We start from the raw sequence: 23,076 nt of genomic DNA, 5'->3' as shown, positions 1-23,076 counted from the left end.
ATAAAAGACACAAGAAAGAAGAAATATACTTATAAATCTAGTGTAACCATTTAACTCCGGCACAATAGCTTGCGTAGTATAGCCCAGCTCCCAACTCAACTTTGTGAATAGATTAACGGCGATATTTTTTTTATCACCCGATATGAGTCTCACGTTAACGCAGCACGTTAACGCTGATAACGGCCCACCACTAATTCACATACTGATCAGACATAACACTGAATAAGTCATCATTTCACCACCAAAACAGTCCTGATCCATAATCTCCACTAGACCTATGCAGATCCTGTAAACTGCAATGTGGTGCTTCCATGGTTCTTCCTTTTTTTCAGCACATCTAACTGATGCTCCCCATGAGCGTCAGTGAACACACAAACATACTCACAAACACATACATAGAAACAGTTACAACCTTTGCTTACATGCACTGCACAACCTTATGCTTCATTTATCACAAAAAAAGCAATCTTGAAAACTCATCAGATGAATCCATTTATTTAGATTAGAAAATTGCTAATCCTGCTCAACATGCTGCCTCACATGACGTGTGTGTGTGTGTGTGTGTGTGTGTGTGATCAAGTACCTGTCTAGTGGAGAAGGCTGGACTAAGACCTGTAATGAGGGTGGATTGCCTTCAACAATGCAAGAGCTTGAAGTGGCCATTCACACCCACCAGTCGCTGTGTGACCAGGTGACCACTGCTTTCTCAGAGGTAAGTCAGGAGACAATCGGTGGCTAAAAAAGGTGCACAATTTACAGCTGAGTTAGTAAAAGGAAGACACACGCTCTGTGTTGTGATAGCTGCCCTATCATGAAAATTTCAATTTGTGAGATTATTAACATCAATACCAGTTCCCCTAGCATGTCTATGGTCCTGCAGTGGCTAGAATTTGTGATAGGTGTAAATAGGTGTAAAGAGTTTTTTGCCTATTCTGCTCCGTCATTCAGAGAGTGGCAGCTCAGATGGCCGGATCTGGAATTTGGCCCCTTATGATGACCTTCCCACTTTTCTCATACTTTGGCCTCCCAGAGAATTTAGCATTTTTTTTCCCAAAAAATTAGCTCCACCAACTATCGTCATTGTTTGCAAACGAGTTGATGATGTAATTTCCGCAAATACCTCCTGACTTCACTCACTCACTCACTCTCCTCCTTGTCCCGCCTCTCTCCTCCTCTATTAGCATTTAAAGCTATACACACCGAAACTGCTATGTGCTATCTAACAATAAAGACAATGATTCATGCTTAAAATGCTTTAAAATCAATCAATAAGACAAATGAATCAAAACGTCCAAAATCCACAATGCCAGATTTAGATTGTCATTTGCATTTCAGTGGTAAATAAGTTTTGCTTAACTTGTGAAATAATATAACATATATGAGGAAAATATTCATTTTTACAATTGCATTTTCTAAATATAGGACTATAATAATGATTGTTTATTTGAATAGAACATTCAATAATGCCAGAAATTAATTGTTGTCTTCTGGTTAAAATCTCAATGACTTCATCATGTTTTTCTGTCTGACTGTAGGTCAGTCAGAAGGGAAAGACTCTGTTGGATGTGCTCCAGAGGCCACAGCCTGCAGGGGATTCGAGTTCGCTGACATCATCAGAGGACTACGCTCAGGCCATTCGCTTGGTCCTGGAGCAGGTCCATGAAGTTGTGCATCAGAACCGCCGACTGGAGGTCCTCCTACAGCACCGCAAACTCCGCCTGCACCAGAGACTACAACTGTGTGTGTTTCAACAGGATGTCCAGCAGGTAACAAAATTGCACAGAGACTCTCAGACAAAAAGACATGTGAAGTACTGACCTTTTATGCATTTCTGTGTGTGTGTGTTTGGGTGTAGGTGCTGGACTGGATAGAGAACCATGGTGAAGCGTTCCTCAGTAAACACACCGGAGTGGGTAAATCTGTACACAGAGCACGAGCACTGCAGAAACGCCATGATGACTTCCAGGAAGTAGCACAGGTGAGGAACACTTTCAAATGTGCATTTTCTCAATGTTCTAGGAAACATAGCAACTGGCATCTGTTACTGAGAATAGACAATATTTTAAAATTGATAAATATCAGCATTTTTTCAAATAAAAGTAGATAATCATAAATAAAGGAACTGTAACTGTCATTTGCAAAGAGAGTGACTAGATTGTCAGGTGATCAAAGTAACTGTCACGACTACGGGCTTACGGGGGAAGGAAGTGCAGAGGTCTGACATGCTGGGAAGGGGTTTTTATTACTACACAAACAATAAACACAAATAAACAGTGGCGCGGTGGCCGAAAACAATTTAACTATAATAAAGAACATAAACTTGCCCGCAGGTGTGTGGCGATTGCCAGAACTGAAAATACTAACACGGTTACAAAGTCAAGTTCACGAAAATGCCGGAGACCCAGAAGGGGCGGAAACTTCAGGCATTTATGGGGCGTCAGGATTGGAGTCAGATGTGGAGCCCAGCTGCAGGCAATCCTGACAGAGCCCCCCCCTCCAAGGGCTATGTCCTCGGAGCCCCAACAGTACCATCAGTGGAGGCGGCGGGGCGGACGGCGGCAACCACAGGGCTCCTGCCCTGCAGTATCCTCCCCTTGGAGGTCCCGGTCCCTCGGGCTGGCTCCCCGGCGTGGTCAGGCGTGGCGGCCCCGGTCCCTCGGCCTGGCTCCCCGGTGTGGTCAGGCGTGGCGGCCCCGGACCCTCGGCCTGGCTCCCCGGCGTGGTCAGGCGTGGCGGCCCCGGACCCTCGGCCTGGCTCCCCGGCGTGGTCAGGCGTGGCGGCCCCAGACCCTCGGCCTGGCTCCCCGGCGTGGTCCCGCGTGGCGGCCCCGGACCCTCGGCCTGGCTCCCCGGCGTGGTCCCGCATGGCGGCCCCGGACCCTCGGCCTGGCTCCCCGGCGTGGTCCCGCATGGCGGCCCCGGACTCCCGTACCTGCACACAATAATCAGGGCCGATCCATCTGGGTACGTGTGGGCCCTGTCTCCACACGTCCCCTCTGACACGTCTTGTGTCACCCCCTGCACTGCGCAGGGAGATTGTCCCAGAGCCTCCGGCGACTGTTCCAGGCACCTCAGGCTGGTGCCTTTTGGGATTATGCAGCCCCTCTCACTGCATGGCCCTGGTGCCAAGGGGGGGGCATTGCCAGACCATCCGGCTAGCCCCTTCTGCGTCCGTTGGGACAAGCAGGCCCTCTTCCTGCCTGTCCCAGCTGGGTCCTCGTGCCTACCAGGGGGCTCTATGGCGCTCCACCCCTCTGGAGGCGGACACAGACCCATGCCTGGCCCACCCTCCTCACCGGCTACTGGAGGACCCAGCTCAATCGCTTCCCCACCTACCCTCCCCTCAGGAGGAGTCCCCAACCCGAACTGCACAAAAAAAAAATTCTTTGGGGGAGCACCCCCCCCGGCTGGACTTAGGGGTACCTTGGGGCTTGTCCACCTCGCCTTGGACCAGCACATTCGGGTCAGGACCCTCCTCCCTGGGGTTCGGCTCCGCGGCTGGGTCGCCATCTGGTGGACACAAAGAGGGGAAGTGGGGGCGACATACGGACACATATGCCACGCACACACACACAGACAGAGACAGACAGAAGAGAGGGTCGTCTGGCTCCCTCTCTGGGCTCTCCGGGACCTCCTCAGGGGGCACAGCCAGGATCTCGGGAGGTGAGACCTTCTCGTCGCCCGCCAGTGCATGGTCTTCTTGCCCCGGATCCTGACTGGTACTGGATGTGGTGGAGGGTCAGAGTTCGATCCCTGGCTCAGGCTCAGGCCGATCAAACTCCGCCCTCAGTCTCTGCTGGAAGTCCCGAAAACTGCTGTCTGTCTCTCCCTGCTGCCAGAGGGCTGCGCTCCAGCCCCATGTGGACCCAAGCAGACACGCGAGGATGGTGGTGGTCTTATCAGTGTCTGCTGCCCCACTGAAGGGTCCCGGGACAATTGGGCTGTCCCACACGGGGCTGGGCTCGTGGGTGGAGATGGTGGTAGGTCTGTGGTGTGGAGGGGGGTGGACGTCTTCTCCAGCAGGTGTGGGCGCTGGTGCTGCGCTGCCATTTCGCTGGGGAACGTCCGGGCAGAGGGAAGGCGGGTCGGCGACTGGAGCAGGAATGGAGGATTCCGTGCGAGGCAGTCCCGGCAGCGCAGTTGCTGGCTGGCGACCTCCCGTCGCCCTCTTCCACCAGCTTTCCTCACACTGCTGGGAGGGACGTGGGTCTCCACGGACCTCATGACGATCCTGGATGGGCGCGATGGGTGGAGCCATCCCAGCACCGACTGCCCAAACGGCGTCATCCTGGTCGTCGTCCGTGTCAACCTCGTACCCCCGGAAGTCACATGGGTCATCACGGACGCCGCGATGATCTCGGACACGCACGCTGGGCGGAGCCATCCCGGCAACGACCGCCCACCGAAAATCCACGTCATCATCGCTTTCGTCATCCGTGTTCTCCCACCGGTGACTCCGAGGGTCGTCCACCCTGCGGACATCCTGGACCCATGGCGCGATAAGCTCCCATGGGCAGTACTCTGGCCATTCGGGCTGGAGGCTGCCCACCTCCTCGCTGTTGTTGCCGCTTCTCACCCCCCTGGAAGTGACGTGGGTCCCCACGGACCTTGCGACGATCGCAGACTGGCGCGATGGGCGGAGCCCAACTCTCGTCTCCCGTGCTCTCGTCGTCGTCCGTGTCGTCCCAGTCCACAGGGAGCCTTGCCAGCAAAGCGCAGAGTTCTTGGCTCGACATGCCGAAGATCGTGGGGGTCGCATCTTCTGCGCTCGCTGCCCACGTCACTTCCCCGCTGCTGCCGACGGCAACGTCCTCGCTCCGCCCACTCACCCGCCGACGTTGTCGCTTCCGGGTTTCGCGGAGTTTCCCGGGGGTGACGTCATCACGCGGCGCCGCGCTGGGCTGCGTCCTTCGCGGCGTTTCTTCTCCTCTGCGCTTTTGGGGAGGTCTCCGGCATTCTGTCACGACTACGGGCTTACGGGGGAAGGAAGCGCAGAGGTCTGACATGCTGGGAAGGTGTTTTTATTACTACACAAACAATAAACACAAATAAACAGTGGTGCGGTGGCCGAAAACAATTTAACTATAATAAAGAACGTAAACTTGCCCGCAGGCGTGTGGCGATTGCCAGAACTGAAAATACTAACACGGTTACAAAGTCAAGTTCACGAAAATGCCGGAGACCCAGAAGGGGCGGAAACTTCCGGCATTTATGGGGCGTCAGGATTGGAGTCAGATGTGGAGCCCAGCTGCAGGCAATCCTGACAGTAACTGTGGAGGGAGAAGAACAAAATTTACAAGCAGACAGATACAGTCTGTGAATCACATTCCTCTCTACCTCACTCAACAGCCACCCATTCCTGCCCCCCTGGTCCCCACTTACTTATCTCTTGGATCCACTAGCATGAGGATCCACTAGCAAGTAGGATGCCCCTGATGTGATGCAGCTCAAAAACACAGACAATTATGAAACTCCAGCTGGACGTAATTTTTAGACCTCTAAAAGAGAGCATGTCAGAGGAAAAAAGGACATCTGTTGACCCTAAATGGGACTTGTTTCTACTCTTGTTGCTGGCCATTATTGATTAAAACTTTGCAAAGGGGACAGCAGTGTTTTCGTGCATGGCAAATACTACCACCAGTAGGTGTTGTTGAACATTTGTGACTTAACATGAAGACTTTAACTTTTGGGAATTTTTTGTAAAAATTATCCAATAGGATGGAAAAAATGCAGTAAATTGCTGATTTTGTGGGATTTGATGAGATCTCAAAATAGCCAAAAACTAGAGCGTTATTGCGGAAGGCTGTGTAAAGGGTTCTTACAGGCTCAGAGAATTTTAGAATCCCACCACTCTCTCTTTCTATTTCACTCTCTTCCTTATGATTCTTATTGAATCAGGGCACTTACCCAATATCTCAGATTGAGCAGTAGATTATATGTATTGATCCAAGTATATATCATAGTTGCTTACTCAGCCCTTTTCATTCGTTTCCCCCCCCCATACCCCCCAAACACACACACTTTCCCACTTTACCCTGAAACACACTGTAGAAGAAGAGAGTATAATTTGTCATCTAAGCAGTACAAGTGGTCAACAAATTCTGGTCCAGACCAGTATTAAGTAGTTTGACAAGAATACATAGTCCAAAAGTAATTTTTCCTGTTATCTTTTGTATTACTATTATGCATTAATTGGTTATTCAGCTGTATCAGCTATATCGCACAATCGTTTTTTGTTTAATTTGTTAATTGTTTCATTTTTGTTGGTTTTGTTTAACCTTGTGTAAATACAAACCACACTCTTTCTTCCATGCAGTTTAAAGTAGTTCATATGTTATGTATGTATTGGTATATATTTGTGCTTCTGCTAAAGAATACCTACACCAATGCTGATAAACTGCTGGAGGCAGCGGAGCAGTTAGCCCAGACGGGTGAGTGTGACCCGGAAGAGATCTATAGCGCTGCCCACCATCTGGAGCTGCGTGTGCAGGAGTTCGTCCGCAGGGTGGAACAGAGGAAGCTACTGCTGGACATATCAGTGTCATTTCACACACATGTCAAAGAGGTAGGGTCTCATACCACTTCACATTTACATTTACAACATTTACCAAACTCCCTTATTCAGAGCAACTTACAATCAGTAGTTACAGGGACAGTCTCCCTGGAGCAACTTAGGGTTAAGTGTTTTGCTCAGGGACACAATGATAGTAACAGTTTCATTTAGTAACATTTATTAATCCCATTACATACAGTGGGTACAAAAAGTATTCAGACCCCCTTAAATTTTTCACTATTTGTTATATTGCGAAGTTTATTAAGTTAATCTTTTTCCTCATAATGTACACCCCATATTGTCAGAAAAACAAAGAATTGTTTTTTGCGGATTTATTAACAAAGATGTCATATGGCCCTAAGTATTGAGACCCTTTGACCAGTATTTAATAGAAGCACTCTTTTGATCTAATACAGCCATGAGTCTTTTTTGGGAAAATTCAACATTTTTTTCACACCTGTATTTTGGGACCCTCTTCAATTGATGGTAAACACTGGTGGACTGCCATTTTTAGGTCTCTCCGGAGATGCTCAATTGGGTTTAAGTCAGGGCTCTGGCTGGGACATTCAAGAAGAGTCACAGAGTTGTTGTTAAGCCAATCGTTCCTTATTTTAGCTGTTTGCTCAGGGTAATTGAAGGTAAACCTTCTGCCCAGTCTGAGGTCCTGTGCACTCTGGAGAAGGTTTTCATACAGGATATTCCTGTGCTTGGCTGCATTCATCTTTCCCTCAATTGCAACCAGTCGTTCTGTACTGGAAGCTGCAAAACACCCGCACCACATGATGGTGCCGCAACCCATTCTTTATGGGGAGTGTTGGTCTAATGGTTAACATGACGGACTCATAACCGGAAGGCTGCGGGTTCACTGAGTCAACCTTATGGGCACATGTGATAGAAAAAAGGGCAAATATGTACAGGTAAAAAAACAGAAGTGTGCTACAAACAAATAAACATGAAAAAAATGAAAGCACTAATTAAGGCAGGCTAACCCAACCTGGTCCTGCACCAATACAGAGTAACAAAAAGTTTGTCTCTCTGGCAGCACTGTCTCTGGCTTGGCTCAATGATCCCTCTGGCCTAATACAGGGTTACCCCACCTGTAACCCCTCCTCCTGGATCAAACAAACACTCAACAAAATATACAAATTAAACTGGAATGGTGGAAACTGTCTTCCATCATACCTTGGTAGCAGAACAGTAGCCTCCTACAGCTGACTGTCACGTGACTCTGCATTAGGAAGTGCATCATGACTGCACTCATACTTAATACATGCTGAAAGAATGACCCCCATTTTCACACACCCCTTACACACATGTTGTGAAAGCCTGACTGCCTACCTGTGAGTAATTTGGAATTTGTAGTAGACGTGTGTGTATGTGTGCAGTTGTGGACATGGATGGAAGAGCTGCAGAAGGGGCTAGTGGAGCAGGTCATGTCGGGCTCGGTAGAGGCAGTGCAGGAACTGATCCGGCAGTTTCAGCAGCAGCAGAGCAGCACCATCGAAGCTACACTCAATGTCATCAAGGAGGGGGAGGAGCTTATGCAGCACCTCAGGTAAATAGCACACCTGGTTCCTACAAAACCACATTAGATCAATGTGGTGCAACCAATCAAGAAACCCAGCCTGCTGTGTAAGATATGAATGGAGCAAGTGGATGTGTTTGTGTAGGGATTCTGCTCTGGCCAGTAACCGACTGCCTCATGCAAGCTCGGTGGCCCACATCGAGAATGTCCTTCAGCAGCTGGATGAGGCTCAGGCTCATATGGAGGAGCTGTTCCATGAGCGCCGGATCAAACTCGACATCTTCCTGCAGCTGCGTGTCTTTGAGCAGTATGCCTTGGAGGTCTGTGCATCTGTGTGTGTGAGCTGCATATGTGAGTGTGTATGTTTAACATTACCCTCTCATATCCCTCTGCAGGTGACTGGAGAACTGGATGCATGGAAGCAGGACCTCCTCCGCCAGGCCAGTGATTTCAACACAGAGGAACTGGCACTGGCTGAACAGCGCTTACACAGATACACAGAGCGCAAGCTTGCCATGAACAACATGACCTATGATGTCATCCAGCAGGGGCGAGACCTGCACCAGTACATTATGGAGGTGCAGGCTTCAGGTGTGTTTAAATTTGTGTGTCTGTCTGCTTTTATTTTGTTCTTATTGCAGAAAATCAATGATACATGGTAGGGTGGTAGTAGCCTAGTGGGTAACACACTCACCTATGAACCAGAAGACCCGGGTTCGAATCCCACTTACTACCATTGTGTCCCTGAGCAAGACACTTAACCCTAAATTGCTCCAGGGAGACTGTCCCTGTAATACTGATTGTAAGTCGCTCTGGATAAGGGCGTCTGATAAACGCTGTAAATGTAAATGTAAATACAGTTTGACTAAGTCACTTCAACAATCAACAGCTTCTGAAATGTTCCTAATAAGTTATTAATAATTCAGATGTTTTAATGGTATCTTATTTGGCCAGTAGAAAACATATAACCTACACTGGACTACCTGCAAAAAATAATGTAAGCCTTTTTACACACGAATTAACATTTGTAATCATCCACCACCTTTATCACACCACAAGTTCCAACTGGGATTTTCAGGAATATTGCAGGTCAAAGTAACAAAGAACCCAGAATGGAGAAAGGGAGGAGATAGAAAGATTGACAGATGAGCTCAAACCACTACAGGACAGTCGTGGTTTTGCTATAGAAAGCATTTTACAAGACCAAGGTTAATATGGTAATTGCCTTGTGTTACATATAGTGTCCTGTCCACATGTCTGGTTGCAATTGATCTGGGGAACTAATGGAGTGAGAGCCCTTTTGCATCATTTTGCTGTCATGCAGGGAACCCAGTACCCATGGGAACCAACTCATGTTGCATACTGTTAGGTTGCCATGGAGACTGCATTCTAGTGCCCACAGATTTGACTGTGTGTGTGCATACAGAGAAAGGCAGACACACACAGGCAGGCAGAACTGAAGCAAAGAGTCTCCTTTGTGTTTTTTGTCTCAGATGATGTGTGAATAAATCATGAGTCTGAAAGTCTGGGAATTGTGTGTGTGTGTGTGTGTGTGTCTGAGAACAGATAGAAAAGAATGAGAGTGGAGGTGGAAGATGGTTGGGTGAACATTCCACTAAGAATGTAATGTCTCCAGAATGAAACCAGAATCCCAGAAAGAGGCCAGCAAAAATTTATTCTAGAGCATCATTAATACAATGTTTGCATCTTGTGGATTTGTTTTGAAGCACATTAGCCTACTGATACAGGGCTATAATTAACATGCAATAATTATAAATTATTATGGAAAATAAGCGTTTTGAGTAATTACATTAATTAATTACAGTAATTGGACCAAAATCTTAAACACCTTGTTAACTAGTCAAGTGATCCTTGTTTTTGTTTAGATAATGTAAATCAGCAGTGGTGGCCCTGCAGTAACAACAACAACATTTATTTCTCATATAGACTCCATAATCACATAGAGTATGTCTCAATGGACTTTAACAGGCCCTACAGTTGATACCCCCACACTTGACCCTTCTTCACACAAGGAAAAACTCCACACAAAACTCTAGGAGAGAGAAAAAAGAAAGGAAGAAACCTTTGGAAGAAGTGATACAGAGAGGGACCCCCTTTCCAAGGTAGAGTGAGCCTGCAATTGGTGTCACTGCAGGGTTGGTGATGATTTGTCCAAGAAGAGAAAGTTCTGTGTAGGACTATAAGAGAAGTCCAAAGTGCAGTATAAAGCATCTGTTTGTTTGGCGATACTGAACAGTGCAGAGTAGTTGTTTAGTAAAGTGTCACAGTGTACATTGCTTGTCCATTATAATGCTACTGGTCCATTTGAAGATCCCTGAAGCGTTAGCTGTTACAGTAGTGGTGGCTGTGGTGACCTTCTGGTTCGTTTCAAGTAATTTCAATACCATTTCATTGCTAGGGACCAGGATTCACCTGGCGGTCTCTTCGCTGGAGTCTGCAGGTGGTCTGCATGCTTGATTCCGGACCTCGGATAGAAAAAACGGAAGCAGTGGGAGACTGTGGCATTGTACAACTGGTACAGAATTATGTGGCTATATTGGTATATTTGTGCACCAGTGGCGCAGTACCCTAACTAGGACAGCCTAGCTAAGGTGAATTTATCACAGTCTGTGTTTGACAGGATCACTATGTAATAAAGTGGACTTAATAATTGAAACTGTGTCTGGGATTTTAACAGAAAGCCAGTTTAAAGTTAAAGGAAAGTGATTGTGATACACAGCACAGCACTCAGTGCAAACAACGAAATGTGTCCTCTGCTTTTAACCCATCACCATTAGTGAGTAACGGGCAGCCATGAAAGGCAGTGTGTGGGGACCGGGCTTTGCTCGGGGACACCTCAGTGGCACCTTGGCGGATTGGATTCGAACCGGCAACCTTCTGATTATGGGGCAGCTTTAGAAGTCAAAAGTAGGATTTTGTAGTCAATCCTTAATTTGATTGGTAGCCAGTGCAGTGATTGTGAACCTGGGATGATGCGGTCAAATTTTCCTAGCTTATTCATGTGAGATGCGGCCCTGTTCAGAGGCCAACAGCAGGTCATTAACCACTTTAACCAGCGCTGTCTCTGTGCTATGATGAGGTCTAAATCCTGATTGATATATTCATGAATGTTGTTGCTGTCTAGTATGCACAGCTGCTGGGCTATGAATTTTCTACAATTTTTGATATAAACAGAAGGTTGGATATCGGTCTATATTTTGAAAGCTATCTGCAATCAAGATCAGGTTTTTTAATCAGTGGTCTTAATGACTGCTACCTTGAACAAACTTGGTATGTGGCTGGTGCTAAGTGAGGAATTAATAATGGATAGGATTTCAAACATCGTGTGCTACTTGTTTAAGGAAACTTGTAGGAAGTGGATCTAATATGCATGTACATTGATTTGATGATGAGATTAGTTTAATTTATTCAGGCTATTTAAGAGGATTCTAATCGGTGGTCTGCTATTTGAAGATTATTTTTTGTAGTAATATTGACAGAGCTGTTTGTTATGCTTTTAATCTTATCCATACTTGTAACAATTTTAGTATTAAAGAAATTCATAAAATCACTACTATGATTATACTGAGTGATAGCATCCATGTCTGTCTCATTCCTGGCTAGTTTGACTACAGTATTAAACAGGAATCTGGGATTATTTTTGTTCTTATCTATTAAAGAGGATATATATTGTATTTTGTTTTACTCCAACTGAATCTAGTCTAGAGAGGAGTCTTCGAATTTATCACAGTGGATTCTAAAGTCAGTATTATTGATTGCGAAATCCTTTAGAAACATGTTCTGAATTTGATATGCTAATAAAAACACCATCCGTACACCAAAAAACACCACATGCAATATTCTTTAATGTTTTGTGTGTGTGTGTATGTGTGTGTATGTGTGAAGGGATGGAGTTAACAGGAGAGAAGGATGTGGATTTGGCAACTCAGGTTCAAGAGCTGCTGGAGTTTCTGCACGAGAAACAGCAGGAGTTAGAGCTGAGCGCTGAACACACACACAAACGGCTGGAGCAGTGTCTACAGCTGCGCCACCTTCAGGCAGAGGTCAAACAGGTGTGTATATTTGTGTGTTTCTGTGTGTTTAATATGTGTATATATGTAAATGTGTAAATGTATAATATGTGTTTGCAGGTTTTGGGTTGGATCCGTAACAGTGAGTCCATGCTGACTACCAGTACAGTGAACACAGGATCTCTGACAGAGACAGAGCAGCTGCAGAGAGAACATGAACAATTTCAGATGGCTATAGAGGTATGGAATCTACCATGTGTAAAAAAAAAAAAACAGCCAACACACTTTGTAACAGTAGGCCTGTTTTGAGACACCTTGCTTGAAGGACTTTTACAAAGCTAAATGAGTAATGTCCCTCTCCAACTCTCCAAGTCCCTGCTCCAGGCAGACTCTCTACAGCGGACACACCAGAGCGCACTGCAACTGCAGCAGAGGGCAGAGCTTATGCTGCAGGCGGGACACTATGACCCGGATGCTGTGCGGTTGTGTGCCGAGACAGTGGCATTGCACTGGCAGACCCTCATGCTGAAAATGGAGGACCGGCTCAAGTTGGTCAATGCCTCTGTGGCATTCTACAAAACTTCTGAACAGGTTGGTTACAGGGCCAGTCATGGCTGCCCACTGCTCACCAAGGGGATGGGTTAAATGCAGAGGATATATTTAATTGTGTGCACCATGTGCTCTACTTCAGTGTTTCACAATGACAATCACTTCACTTTTGAATTCCTGAATTTAACGCAATAATTTTTTGTATGGGTGAATTTTATGAACAGGTGTGTAATGTCTTGGAGAGTCTGGAGCTGGAGTACAGGAGGGAGGAAGACTGGTGTGGGGGTCAGGATAAGCTAGGCTCCACCTCTGACACTGATCATGTGACCCCCCTCATCAACAAGCATCTGGAGCAAAAAGAGGCTTTTCTAAAGGTGCAACACACACAGATATTTACACATAGTCTATAAATACTGTGTATATTATGTTTTTGCTCATGGCTACAAAGATACAAAAACACTCCTCCACTGACCATACACACACTGACACGCAAAACACGCATCAAATACACTATGGTAGTTACCCATTGTGTAGATAAATACATATACAGAATGTACACACACCATTTGCTTACACACCCTTACCTACAGACATTTTGGCACTAGTAGACCTAGTACCTTTCTCCTGGAAGGGAAGCAGAAACCTGCCTTGGTGATGTGAGGCCACCATGTGGCTCTACAAGAACAACAAATTAACCAAATTATCTGTTTTGGTGTAGGCCTGTACTCTCGCTCGACGGAATGCAGAGGTTTTCCTCAAATACATCCACCGCAATAATGTCAGTATGCCTGGCATTGCCAACCGGTCCCCAGAGACGCAAGTGAAAGGTCAGCACACTTTCATGCTGACAATGGTGTCTGGTTAAATAAAAAAGCATTGTTGATTTACTGTGCAATATTTAATACATGAAACATTTAAATATTTCCAATCTAATTCTAGTTATTTAAAAAATTGTGAGAAATTACAATATACAGAGGTCTCTCTGATTTCTTTCTTTTTTCATGTTAGTCTTATTTACATGTGTCATATCATATTAAATATTAGTCAAAGACAACACAACTAAACAGAAAATGTGTTTTATAAGTGAAGGAATTTATTATTAAGTGAGAAAAATCCACACCTACATGGCCCTGTGTGACAAAGTGATTGCCCCTCCTTAACAGTGGTTCATCGCACCTGAGTTCAAAACACCCACACCCAGGCCTGGTTATTGGCTCGCCTGTTCTTAATCAGTAATCACTTAGATAAGACCTGCGTGACAAAGTGATGTAGACCATAAGAACCTCAAATGCTAGATGTCATGCCTGGAGCAAAGAGAGGCTCACAAACCAATGAGAAAGAAAATAATTGAGATCTATCTGTCAGGAAAAGATTATAAAGCCATTTTTAAAACTTTGGGGTTCCAGCAAACTACAGTGAGAGCATTTATCCACAAATGGTGAAAACATGGAACAGTTGTGAACTTTCCCAGGAGTGGCTGGCCAACCAAAATTACACCAAGAGTGCAGCAGTGACTTATCTAAGAGGCCTCAAAAGATCCCTGTGACGCCGCCAGCACCGCTGCGTCTTCACTGCAACATAAAGGCGTACGGCAAATTTTACAGTGTCTGGTTTTAAGCACTTGTGTCTGTGTTTGTGGATTCTGTGGTGTATTGTGTTGTTCTGATTCACGTTTATGTAGACAGGCGGGTGCACACACTCAGCTACACATATTCTGGAGTGCACAGTGGTGGGTAAACAATTACATCTGGAGTTCACAGTGGTGGGTAAACACATTACATTCATGTACATACACAAGAACTGCCACATGGAGGTTGAACAGCTTTTTTTTTTTTGTTAAAGACAACCAAAACCTACTTTCTGCATGGCATCGTAGTGTATCCTGAAGAAGGGGTGGTAAAGGAGTGCGCCTCCTTTCCGGGACTCATTTTGATGCGTTCACATTCTCTAGAGGCGGGTGTTATCCTTCTTAGTAATTATCTGTTTTTAGAGGGGTAATGTATGTGGTGCGACCCAGCTGTAGTAGGTCTGTTTTAAATAGGTGGAATTATAAGAAATTCTTTGTATGTCTGAAGGAATCTGCATGTACAATGATTTGTTTATGTTCATGTGAAAAGCACCCCCCGTGTAAACTTGAGTTATGGGCTGTCCATGGGGCTTCGTGACCTTTTTAAAGGAAGGTACACCTTGCAGGTGGAGGACTTTTTCTTTTTCCTTTTTTGTTTTTTATTTATTTTTTCTTTTTCCAAGTGTACCAAAACACTTTTTGGGATTTTTTTTTCTTTTTCTCCCCTCTTCCATTTTTTTGGCCGTGACCATTGGAGGAACAGTCAACATTCCCCCATGGGAACAGTTTCAGTGGTGGTTGGCAGTAAAGCACAAAAATGTCACAATGTCACAAACAGATACGATGGCAGCTCACAGAGGAGCAGACAGAGAGTTGGATGCTATCCTCCCAGTGGATCAAGCACAGAGCGATGCTGTGGATGGTCCACAAACCACACACTCCGAGGATCGCATCTTCCTGCTGGAGTCAACGATGACGTCCTTCCCGCTGTCCCAGCAGACAAGAGATCAACACTGGAGTGGAAGGCGCCACAGTACAACCAGAGGTGGCGGGCCATGCAACATCAATTCCAACAGCTGCAGGTGTTGGTGAGCAATGAGAATCTGTCACACCAGTACCCAAGGGAAGCAGTCACCTGCCGTTGTATCGATGCCTGACTCTCGAGCCGGGCCAGCACCGGAACAATCAAGGTTGGCCAGTGTTTTGTTGGAGGGAACTAGGCCAGTGATATTGGACCATTCACAGAACCCAGAGGTTGGTGCACTGTGAAAAAACGTGAGGAGAACAGAGCAAAAAACTCTCTCTCTACCCCCAAAAATGAGAGGAGTGAGCAGACTCGAAAACCGGAAAATCCGGTTTTGATGGAAAGGCAGCTGGGAAAGAAAGTAGAAGCCCCTTCCCCACATGTGAACAGAGCTTTATGCACCTGGCCTACAGGAAGTTGTCACAGACCAATCAGAACCTGTTGTTTCTGACGTCACGCCCCCCGGTGCCTCCCGTCTGGGGAAGACAAAGAGAGTAGGCGGTCCGGACGGCCGGCACGTCACACGTTTGGCTCGGGGGAGGGCCGCCAACTGTTGCAATGCCTTTCGACAAAAGCATGCAAAAACGGAGGTGTTGAATCTCCATGCACAACAAAGGCACAGAAATGTCATGGCTCCGCAACATCCCATCTTACAACACTCACTCCTGTAAGTTTCCAATTATCACCACAATTTACCTACAGCCTCCCCAAGATGTCTCTTTATAACGAAGATGTGGATAGCGAGCATTATTTGACCACTTTTGAGAGAATTGCTATGGTCAACCAGTGGCCCATGAACAGTTTTTTTCATCTTGTACCCCTGTTGTCAGGGAGAGCTGGGGACATATTAGATACTCCACGTTATGTGAAGGTAAAACAAGCCATTCTGACTAAATATGAGAGATTCAGAGGCCTACAATCAGACACTCCATTCTTTGTCTGTGGTTGCGTCCAGTAGAAAAGACTAAAGAGCAGATCGGGAATGCCATCATCCTAGAGTAGTTTCTATGATTGCTGAAGCAGCGGAACTGGCTGAAGCTTTCATTGCAGCACGCTGTTACCTGCTCGGCAATCCAGAACCATCTACTCGACGATCCCAAGGGACCCACGAGGAGACTGAAAGGAAGCCTTTGGGTAAGTCTGTGGGTAGTGGCCGTTTGTTCAGCCCCCAAGTAAAACCTAGCCCAACTGCTAAACCCAAACCTAGGATAATTTGTCATAATTGTGGTCAGCCTGGACACATTAAACCCCAATGCCCTTTAGTTCCTTCTAGTGATAGTAGACTATGCTACACCCCATTTAACAGCTCCTCTCAAACCAACCCCAGCTCTCAGGATGCTTTAGTTCCTGTTAGAATTAGGGGGAAAGTGTGGCAGGCTCTGGTAGACTCACGAAGCAGTCAGACTTTTGTCCGTGGGGCCTGTTTTGGAGCCAGTGGGGTGAAAGTGAACATCAGACATACAAGTGGAAATAGAGGGTCAGATGTACCTGTTATATTTGGGTGTAATGGATGCCTGTCCTTACCCAGTCATTTTAGGTCAAGACGTCCTTGTTTTAGCAGAGCTATTGCAGCGGCTTCGTAGTGACCAGGGCACAGGTAAGGGCAAACCCTCCTCAAGACAGGGCAGGGGAACCTAGCTCAGTTAAGTGTCAGAATAAGGTTTTAGGAACTCCACTGTAGGTGCAGGTGCTGAAACCTCCCCTAGATGACAGCGTAATGGATGATGCTGGTTTTGAGCCATTACAGAAAGAGGACCTTACCTTATGCTCTTGTTTTGATAAAGGAAGTGAAGCTGCTGAGGTAGCTAGAGTAGCTGTGTGTGGTATGGAGAGTTTTTTTGGTGAGGGAAGGAAGGCTAGTTTGAGTGAGCACAGAAGGAGAGCAGTTCACTCTAAAGTATTGCACCTGGTCCAGTCACCTAGGGCTGCAGGAGACCCTAGATAGGCTCGCTCAAAGTTTTTACTGGCCGTGCATGTACCGAGAGTAGTGGTGGGCCGTTATCGGCGTTAATGTGCTGCTTTAACGCAAGACTCTTGTCGCGCGATTAAAAACGTGCTGCGTTAACGCGAGACTCTTATTGGGCGATAAAAAAAATATCACCGTTAATCTATTCACAAAGTTGGGTTGGGAGCTGGGTCTATACTACGCAAGCTATTGTGCTGGAGTTAAATGGTTACACTAGATTTATAAGTGTATTTATTCTTTCTTGTGTCTTTTAGTTTCTTATTTCCTAAAGACTTTTATTTTGTTTTTGAGACCCGGTTCAGGTCACTTGGACACATGGCCTGAGCTGTGAGAGGTGCGTGGTGTTTGTGTGCAAAAAGTTATTTCTTTCATTTTAATTTATGTACATATGAGGAATATTTTACATGTGTGTTATTTTGTGAATATTTTTTATGTTCTTTTAATACTGTATATTGTAGAGAGAGGTGCAGAAAGACGCGTGTGATGCGACCTTTGCACAGAAAATCTCTTGGGTCTCAGCTCATCATTTGTGGTTGAAGAAACAAAATCAAAAAGTTACACAACGCAGAAGAAGATCCGGTACACTATGATGACTTTCACCTTGATATTTTAGCGCGGATGTATACCTAGCCGAATTGCACTGTAGGGGGCGAGAACGAGTCTTGGAACTGTGAAATTACCACATCAAACGTGATGTGGTAACATAGATGCAGCTATTTAACTGAATAAACATTTGGTAAACACAAGTACATCTTATTGAACATCTTATTTTAAAGGAGGGTACACCTTGCAGGTGGAGGACTGCTGGAGCTCTGTTGTGAGGGTCCATGTTGCTGCATACAGCTTTGTGCGTGGTGTCTGAAATACCCTGCACCTAAATAATAAGGCATTTGCAATACTCATGCATTGTAGATGTGATCAGTTGAGATCACATGCACTGTAGAATGCACAGGGTATGCACTTGTAAATTGGATAAATTAGATGTTAATAAAACATGGATACTGTGGTTACAAATAAGTAATTTAATGCCCTGCATACTATTACCAGCGCATCTCAATTTGGCCATAAAACATCTCAAAGGGGGAAAAGTACCACTACATTTAGGAAAAGGAACATCATACCCACAGAAAAATGTGGTGGTGGTAGTGTGATGGTCTGGATCTGTTTTGGTGCTTCAGAACCTGGAAGACTTGCTGTGATAAATGGAACCATGTTTACAAAAAAAAACCTCAAGCTTGTGATCTCAAACTGAAACAAACTTTGGTTCTGCAGCAGTACAATGATCCAATGATCCGCAAGTCCATCTGTGACTGAGTGGAATGGCCTAGTCAAAGTCCAGACCTGAATCCCATTGAGTTGGACTCTGATGCCCTCTACAGGAAAGGGCAGAGCAGGCTGAACTTGCTGCAGAGGCTCAGGTCTTTCGAGGAAAAGGGACCTTTTATGGCTCTGTGGTAGCCTCAGCCATCTTTTATGGTGTGTTCTGCTGGGGAGGTAGCATCTCTGCTGGGGACAGGAAGAGGCTGAACAGATTGATCCGGAGGGCCAGCTCTGTTCTAGGATGCCTTCTGGTCCCAGTGGAGATAGTGATTGAGAATGGTGGCTAAGCTATCATCCCTGATGGACAACATCTTCTACCTCATGCAGGAGACTCTGACAGCATTGAGCAGCCGTGATTAAAGTTTGGTCGCCCTTATTAGCAACAACTGCAGTTATTAGGTTTAGGGGCAATCATTAAACCTATTGATTGGGGCATGTAGAGTTGGATTTTTTTTCTCCCTTAATAATAAAATCCAAAAAGTGTTTACTTTTTGTGTTTATTTGTGACTAACTTTTAATATTATTTGATTATCTGAAATGTGACTAACATGGAAAAAGTAAGAAATCAGAGATGGGGCAAACACTTTTTCACAGCACTGTAAGTGCAAAATTGAAGGTGGACAACAATACTGGATTGAAGAGTTTGATAGAGCTCCAGAAAATGTTTTTAGAAGAATTTCCCCAGTGCCATTTCTTTTGTAAAATTTTATTTAGAAATTTTAAGATATTGTGTATTTGTGCACAAGTTTGATCTACATTGTTGCACAACATTAGGTTGTTTGAATTTTGTTCCTAGTTGGTGTATGTAATTGTATATGTTTCACTATTTGTGTGTTTCCCCTCAGCCATTTTGAGCGAACTGTTACAGAGAGAAAATAGAGTTCTGCACTTCTGGACACTAAAGAAACGTCGACTTGACCAGTGCCAACAGTATGTTCTGTTTGAACGGCATGTCAAGCAGGTATGTCTTTAGAGAAAAAAAGCACATCCTCAAGGAAAAATGCACACTGTTGATTGTTAAGGTCACTCTGAATGGAGTCATTTACATTTACAGCATTTATCAGACATCCTTATCCAGAGCGACTTACAATCAGTAGTTACAGGGACAGTCACCCCCTGGAGCAATGTAGGGTTAAGTGTCTTGCTCAGGGACACAATGGTAGTAAGTGGGATTTGAACCTGGGACTTCTGGTTACCCACTAGGCTATTGCCACCTAGTAGTAGTTCACCACCTAGTGGTGGTCACCATGTAGACCCCATGTAGGCCTCAGCAGTTTTACCTGCAAGGTGCAGCACCTTAAGAGCATAAAACAGCTGTCTGAGAGGTAAAACCTTATGATGTACCAGTGTAAAACACAGTTCACTCAGCCAAAGCTTTTACACCCACATGCTGGTCCACACCTTTATAGTGCTGGAGGTAATGCACCACATTTGAAGTCTCTGGTGATTAACTTGTATCATGATGTAAACTTCCTCCAATAAGGCATTTGCAATACTCATGAATTGCAGATGTGATCAGTTGAGATCACATGCACTGTAGAATGCACAGGGTATGCACTTGTAAATTGGATAAATTAGATGTTAATAAAACATGGATACTGTGGTTACAAATAAGTAATTTAATGCCCTGCATACTATTACCAACAAATCATGTCAGCAATCATAAACCTTCTGAATCTTTCCAAAAAGGCATTGCAGTGGCTGCAGGAAACCGGTGAATACTTTCTCTCAACACACACATCAGCAGGGGAGACCACTGAAAAGACCCAGGAACTCCTCAAAGAGTACAAGGAGTTCAGAGTAGCAGCCAAGGTACAGAGACAAGTTAATAACAATTGCATTCAGATGTAACCCTTATATACAGTGGCCATATATACAGTATTCAGACCCCCTTAAATTTTTCAGTCTTTGTTACATTGTAGCCATTTGCTAAAATCCTTTCTTCCTTATTAAATGTACACACAGCACCCCATATTGACAGAAAAACATAGAAATGTTGACGTTTTTGCAGATCAATTAACAAAGAAAAACTGAAATATCACATGGTCCTAAGGTTTCAGACCCTTTGCTCAGTATGTAGTAGAAACCCCCTTTTGCTATAATACAGCCATGAATCTTTTTGGGAAAGATGCAAGACGTTTTTCCAGTTGGATTGTAAACATTGGTGGACAGGCATTTTCGGTCTCTACAGAGATGCTGAATTGTGTTTAAGACAGGGCTTTGGCTGGGACATTGAACGGTCACAGAGTTGTTGTGAAGCCAATCCTTCGTTATTTTAGCTGTGAGCTTGGGGTGATTTGTCTTGTTGGAAGGTAAACCTTCGTCCATGTCTGAGGTCCTGAGCACTCTGGAGTTAATGTTGTGTGTACATTAATGAGGAAAAAATTTACTTAGCAAATGGCAAAATTTAAGGGTGTCTGAATGCTTGAGATTAGGGACAAACCCTTAGTTTAAGAATATTTTCTATTGTGATGGGAAAATTCACAATGACTTTACAAAGCAAGCTGATTTTGTCAACAAAAAAACTTTTTTATTATAGCTTCAAGCATTTTATGAAGAACTGCTTTCATACCAAAATAATGTTGCACAATTTCTGTAGATAATGTCATTATGAACATATATTTAATTTATATAAACAAAATCCAACTGACAGAGGTGACTTCTTGATGATTGAGTTGACATAGTTGACACATCACCCGTTAAGAATTGGGACAAAACTCCAAAATTAAAATAATTACATTTCAATGCTATGTTTTTGGTGAAAATAATAATTATTTACAAAATTTCTAGTCTGCTATTTATTTTCCTTACTTCTAAACTTCCCTGTGACCAGAAAACAAAATTGTTGACAAAATCGAGATAATAACTTTGTTATTTGCAGCAAACTCAGGAGAAAGTGAAGCTGTTGATACAGCTGGCAGACAGCCTGGTTGAGAAAGGTCACGTGCACATCCCTGAGCTGAAGAGGTGGGTATCCACCATAGACCGGCGCTACAGAGACTTTAGCCAGCGCATGGGCCAGTACCGCTGCAGCCTAGACCGCACCCTGGGCATCTGTTCTGAGGTCAGGATGCTAGCTTCCCCACCTCATTGTATTCTTTTGATCTCCTCTCTTTTTTATCCCCATGTCCCTTTCTGGATATGGTTCTGGATGCGTAATCATATAAAAGTCAGTTTCATCACAAACACAAAGTACTATGCTCATCTCTGATAGGATAATAAAGACCTGGAGCTGGATATCATCCCAGCCAGCCTGACCCACCCTGACCCAGAAGTAAACCTGAGTGACCCTGACCATGAGGAAAATGAAGAGAAGAGGAAGTCTGCCAGGAAGAAAGAGTGAGTGAGAGGAGACATGGTCAAACGTGGTGCTTCACTATCATAAAACTGCATTGGTGGCTCTGAGCTATAGATTAGTTTACCAGTGACAAAAATGTTCATCCAGCTGTTCTTAAACAGTATCATTCAGAAATAGCTCGTCATGTGACAATGAGACAAACATTTTTTTATAAATGCGCCTTTTTGTCAATTCCTGCAATATCAGCAATTTACCACATATTTTCAATTGTATTGCAGAAATTTAGCAAAAATTAGCCAAAAATCCATAACATAAAGTCTCTTCTAAATCACCTGCTGGTGGCAGTATTTACCATGCATGACAACACAGCTGTCATGTTTGCACCATTTAAATCAATAAAGGAAAGCATTAAGAAGAGATCTTTTCCCAGGACATATCCTCTTTTTTAGATCCAGAAATCGCATCCGGTCAGGGTTTGTCCTGGTTTTTGAGCTGATTAAGCATTTGTCAAATCATGAGCATCCTACACGACTATTCACTTTCATTCACGACAAAAGATAAATGAGTTTTTTTATTTATTCACACTAAATATGCCCAACATGATCTACCCAACAGAAAGACGTAGAATCTGATCTGTAGAACTTCAATGCAATCTATTACTACATTATGTTGATTCAGGTATATCATGGCAGAGCTGCTTCAGACTGAGAGGGCTTATGTGAGAGACCTGCAGGAGTGTCTGGAGGTGAGTTTTAACCCCTGTGTCTCCACCCCTACCCCGTTATGAAGTTTCACTTATGTGACTCTTTGTCCACAGACATTCCTGTGGGAGATGACCAGTGGGATGGAGGAAATTCCTCAGGGAATAGCCAGCAAGGAGCACGTAATCTTTGGGAACATTCAAGAGATCTATGATTTCCATAATAAGTATGGATCACCAAAAGAGAAAAACTCACCCTATACTTGTTTGCTTATATTTGAATGCATAGCATAGCCATATTCCTCTTCCTTTTTAGCATTTTCTTGAAAGAGTTGGAAAATTATGAGCAGCTTCCAGAAGATGTGGGCCACTGCTTTGTGACGTGGGTAAGGTGTTCTAGTGGTTCAGTTATTAGGATATGCCTGGAGCATGTTCTCCTAAAGTGTATGTGGGTTTCTATAGATTAGGTTTTGATGTTAAATTGACATTGGTGTGTATTTGTGTCATTTTAAAATTCATTTTTTCTTTTTTTTTTTTTATTTG

General features: G+C 44.6%; 1 protein-coding gene across 2 annotated transcripts in view; it reads left to right on the top strand.

Annotated features, from left to right (window-relative positions):
* The window catches only part of kalrnb (kalirin RhoGEF kinase b), a 58,275-nt gene that overhangs the window by 13,254 nt on the left and 21,945 nt on the right, over positions 1–23,076 (top strand). The window contains exons 8-26 of one of the 2 annotated variants that reach the window (XM_028953973.1): positions 581–712; positions 1,536–1,766; positions 1,856–1,978; positions 6,374–6,565; positions 7,939–8,108; positions 8,224–8,398; positions 8,474–8,669; positions 11,985–12,151; positions 12,230–12,349; positions 12,482–12,700; positions 12,883–13,032; positions 13,377–13,485; positions 19,381–19,496; positions 20,225–20,347; positions 21,417–21,599; positions 21,750–21,874; positions 22,512–22,578; positions 22,651–22,760; positions 22,850–22,919. In XM_028953973.1, the coding sequence (XP_028809806.1) occupies positions 581–712; positions 1,536–1,766; positions 1,856–1,978; positions 6,374–6,565; positions 7,939–8,108; positions 8,224–8,398; positions 8,474–8,669; positions 11,985–12,151; positions 12,230–12,349; positions 12,482–12,700; positions 12,883–13,032; positions 13,377–13,485; positions 19,381–19,496; positions 20,225–20,347; positions 21,417–21,599; positions 21,750–21,874; positions 22,512–22,578; positions 22,651–22,760; positions 22,850–22,919 (2,778 nt within the window). The remainder of the gene's footprint in view (positions 1–580; positions 713–1,535; positions 1,767–1,855; positions 1,979–6,373; positions 6,566–7,938; positions 8,109–8,223; positions 8,399–8,473; positions 8,670–11,984; positions 12,152–12,229; positions 12,350–12,481; positions 12,701–12,882; positions 13,033–13,376; positions 13,486–19,380; positions 19,497–20,224; positions 20,348–21,416; positions 21,600–21,749; positions 21,875–22,511; positions 22,579–22,650; positions 22,761–22,849; positions 22,920–23,076) is intronic. The other variant, XM_028953974.1, reaches the window with a different exon arrangement.

The sequence above is a fragment of the Denticeps clupeoides genome, chromosome 15, assembly GCF_900700375.1.
Source record: "Denticeps clupeoides chromosome 15, fDenClu1.1, whole genome shotgun sequence".
NCBI classification, from domain to species: Eukaryota; Metazoa; Chordata; class Actinopteri; order Clupeiformes; family Denticipitidae; genus Denticeps; species Denticeps clupeoides.
The sequence above is the reverse complement of the archived record's forward strand: the minus strand, read 5'-3'. Positions and strand labels throughout refer to the sequence as shown.